This window comes from Ananas comosus, unplaced genomic scaffold (assembly GCF_001540865.1).
Source record: "Ananas comosus cultivar F153 unplaced genomic scaffold, ASM154086v1, whole genome shotgun sequence".
Classification (NCBI taxonomy): Eukaryota; Viridiplantae; Streptophyta; class Magnoliopsida; order Poales; family Bromeliaceae; genus Ananas; species Ananas comosus.
Window position 1 is genome coordinate 31040 of NW_017893470.1, and position 4143 is coordinate 35182.

The window sequence follows — 4143 nt, forward strand, 5'->3', positions numbered from 1 at the left end:
GACGAACTACAATGGCAGATGTATGGAATTTGAGTGAAGAGGAAAGGATAGAGATTGAAGTAGACAAGTATGGATGTCCATGCACAGAAGAAGGAGCCGTCCTTAGTTCATTTTTAGGAGTTATCGCAAAGAATGGACGATTTGCGCCTCTAGACATCCCTAGATGGGATAATAAAGCACTTAATTCATACAAAGAAAAAATGCTTAAACTTATTGAGGTATCAATTTCCCACAAGCATCTACTTGTACTATGCTTTCATTTTCTATTTGTTATAATCTAATGATCATATATGTTAAGCAGTCTAAATTTTCATATCCGATTAGTACAAGAGATTGGGTTTTAGCATCACTGAACAAAAAATGGAGAGATTACAAGAGTGAATTGAAGTCGGAATATTTTCATCCCCATGAGAAGTCTACAAATGAGATAATGGCTAATGTGCCACAAGATGTCATTGAAGACCAATGGTGTAGAATGGTATCAGAATGGTGTACTGAGAAGAGCAAGGTTGTAATTCTATTTTTTTTTCCCCTCTTGTGATGTAGATATATATACTTAATTTACAACTTACATTTTTAAGCCATCTATTATTCTTTGGTGTGTAGAAACTTTGTGAAGCAAATGCAGCAAATTCAAGGACGCAAAAGAATGCTCATACATCTGGTAGAAAAAGCCATGCAAGACGAAGGAAGGAATTGGTAATCTTCTAATCCCATCTCTTAACAGCAATTGTTCATTCTATTTCAAGATTCCAACTAAGCTACTTCAGTTTTTCCTCTGAATTAGCAATGCAGTTTTGCAGTTTTGAGTTCACCTTATTTTTCTTTAGATGCAAGAAAGCTACTGGACAGGTGTATTACTGACCACTATATATATTCTGAAGCAGTATAGCCTCTATTGAGAACAGAACAGGGACAGCTTGAGATAAAACAGGGATAGTTTGATATGCGCTCCTATGATGTTCCTATTCAATTATTTGCTTACAATATTGATGTAATAATTAACAATCATTGAATTATTCCATTGTGTGTGATCCTTCAAGGCTTTCTTCTCGTAATTTTGAATCTTTCGATTTCATATGACTGTACATAGCGTAACTGTGCTGTAACTTTTAAGTTCTATTTAGTTCATGAACCATAACCCTTGTGGACTTGTTTATTCTACATTTAAGATATAGCTGGTGATGGGAAAAGAAGGAAAAAGGAAAATGAGAGAGAACAAGAAAATTAAAAAGAAGGGAAGAAAAGGAAATGAATTTGCCATCTTGTATGGAGTGGCACAGATAAATACAGAGAAAACCAACATAAACATAAAAAACATGGACCAAACTTCACCCCAGTAATTATTCTTAAATTAGGTAGATTCAACCTAGACTGTATCTTGGATCCAGAATACAAAAATGTGTCAATTGAGACCAGTTGAAACCAAATACATACTTAATTGGACGCACTAATGCAATTTGACATAAGTTTTCATTAACTATTAACTAGACTCCATTGGCATACTGTTATTACTTTCCTGTACTTTTTCATGATCGATATAATGGAGATTTTGCTCCTCTAACTATGCGCATAGTCAAGTTCGCGTAACTCAGCTTATTTTTCTCTTTTAGTTATCTCTGTTTTGGTGTAATTGTTTTTGCTGTTAACCTTGGAAAATCAGTAACAGGCTAATCTTATTTCGGCAGAATCAATGTATGTATTGATATCGATGTACCGTGCGAACTCTTCGCTCCAGTTGATTTGGGGATCGGAAAGGAAAAAATAAAATTTATAATTGAGTTGGTTAATATAGTATTTGGATAGAAGCATAGGAAGTGAAAAAAACTCTCAATGTTTTCGGAAGCCTTTAAATGGAAGAGCTTTATATATATATATTATATATGCATGATTGTATCCATGTATAGTTATATGATTTTGCAGGGATATATTGTTATTAAAAGCTAACCAGAGAAAAAGGTTTATGTATTTGAGTGAGATTGCATTTTTTTGGCTTTTGAAGATTCATTAGAAGAGCTTCCGAGTGCTTGTTTTGTTTACGCCCAGAAAAGTATCTAAAAGTATCACTAGAATATCTGTGCGCCCCTCTTCCTTTTCTTGTTTGTAGCCCAATGAGTATGTAAATTTTCAAGTTTGCTAGCAGTGACAACTTTATTGTCCTTTAATATTATGTTCCTTTACTGCTTTTTTAATTCAATATTGAAAGTATTAGTTTTAAATGTTGTACATCTATGTTCTTTGCTATTTAGATGTGTCCTGTTGGTTGGAATTATCTTTTTCAGTTTTTTGTGTGATAACGACTAAAATTTTGTATTCTAATTTGCTAGGAAAGATATGAAGTGAACCTAGAATCGATTAACGTTTTGGGAGATAACACACAGAAAGAAAAAACCGGTGATTTAGTTGATTCAGATACAAGGAAAAAAGTGTGAGCTATAAATTTTACATTACAATCTATTTTAATAGTTTTATGTAAACTGAGACTTTAAATACTTGATCAGAATGTGTCTCGCAAAGAATTGATGTAATAGCACCCAAGGTTCTGAGCCAAGTAAAAAAGGTAATGGACAGAAAATATTTACAGCATATGGTGGGGGACAATGGTGAGGTGAAGGGTTTGGGTTGGGACCTACACCGACCAGCTATTATAGGCTAAATTGTTGGGATTTGCCTTTAAACAATCAAACTTCTTCGAGCAAAGAACAGTCAACAGAGGTGGATAAACTTAAAGGGGAGATAAAAGATATGCGTGAAGAAGTGGATCGCTTAAGGGCATTAATATCTCAAAAATTTCCTGAAGAAAATATTGGATCTCCATCACCTGCACCTGTGCCACCTATTAATCCACAGGTAAAAAAGTTTAAATTTTTTTCTTTTACATTTTGCATTCCTATCAATTATTAGCATTTGAATTAATATAATATATTTTCATTTTTCACTTTCAGGTTGTACATCATAGTAGTGCAAATTATCCTTTTCCTAACCTCCAGTCATCATTTTCAAGTCATGAGCCTTCAAATGCTGATCTTCGTGGCCGAACTATTTGAGAGCAATCATTGGAGACATGAGTCATATTTTGATCTGCTTAAGAACTCATGAATTTCCTTCTAATCATTTGATTTTTGAAGTTTAGACTTATATTTTCTATTTTGGTGTATTAAAAATGATACTCTACTATATGTAAGTTTGTTTTGGTGTATTAGAAGTGATACTCTATTATGTGAGGGGTTGGCCTGTTAGTGAAATTTAACACTTGATGCTATGTTAAACATTTTACGATATATTTATTGCATTTTACCTTAGTTTATATTCAATTTTGTATTCTTTTGCTAATCTTGTATCAGTAAGTTTGACCTAAAAAAATGTAGCAATTGTATGTTGCAAATTTATAATTAAATAATCACTGAAATTTTGGTAATTATGTAGCGGCGGTTTAAAACGCCTCAATAGGAAAACAATTACATTCTTTTTTTTATGTATAGGCGGTTAAAACCGCCGCTAGTAACAAAACTGGAAAAAAAAAATATTTACTTAGTGGCAGTTTATACCGCCGCTACATATTCTATGAAAAAAATTTCGGGTGAGGAAAAAGGCGTTTAAAACCGCCTCTACCGACCGCCGCTACAAATTCTGACCTACCCGGCGGTATGTAGCGGCGGTTTAAACCACCGTTACATATTATATGAAAAAATTTCGGGTGAGAAAAGAAGCGTTTAAAACCGCCGCTACCGACCGCCGCAAACTATTTGACCTACCCCGGCGGTCGTCAAAACCGCCGCTACAATGTAGGGACGGTGGTATTCACGGCGTTCTACCGGCGGTTATAAAACCGCCGCTAAGTTTTGTAGGGGCGGTTTAAACCGCCGGTAAAGGTCAAGAAAACCGCCGCCAAAAGTCTCTTTTCCTGTAGTGCTTGGGATGCATTATAAAGAAGCTGATGCTTCTTCTTCTTTCTCCTTCAGCCCGAGCACACACCCACGCACGCATGGAGTAGAGAGAGAAACACCTCTACCTCTCTCTAGATATCTCTCTCATCTCTCTAAATCTCTCTCTAAAAATTGGAGGGTTGGTGGAGAAGATGCTTGCGAACGCGTTGGAGGCGACGGATCGGGCTTTCGTGCGGCCGTTGGAGCGGTGTGTTGT

The 4143-nt window shown here is 35.4% G+C and overlaps 1 protein-coding gene across 1 annotated transcript in view; it reads left to right on the forward strand.

Annotated features, from left to right (window-relative positions):
- The window catches only part of LOC109706120, a 19202-nt gene extending 16155 nt beyond the window's left edge, over positions 1-3047 (forward strand). Inside the window, exons 7-11 of the mRNA XM_020226919.1 lie at positions 19-218; positions 302-508; positions 607-699; positions 2707-2850; positions 2946-3047. Coding sequence (XP_020082508.1) covers positions 19-218; positions 302-508; positions 607-699; positions 2707-2850; positions 2946-3047 — 746 coding nt within the window. The remainder of the gene's footprint in view (positions 1-18; positions 219-301; positions 509-606; positions 700-2706; positions 2851-2945) is intronic.
- Positions 3048-4143: the final 1096 nt, after the last annotated feature.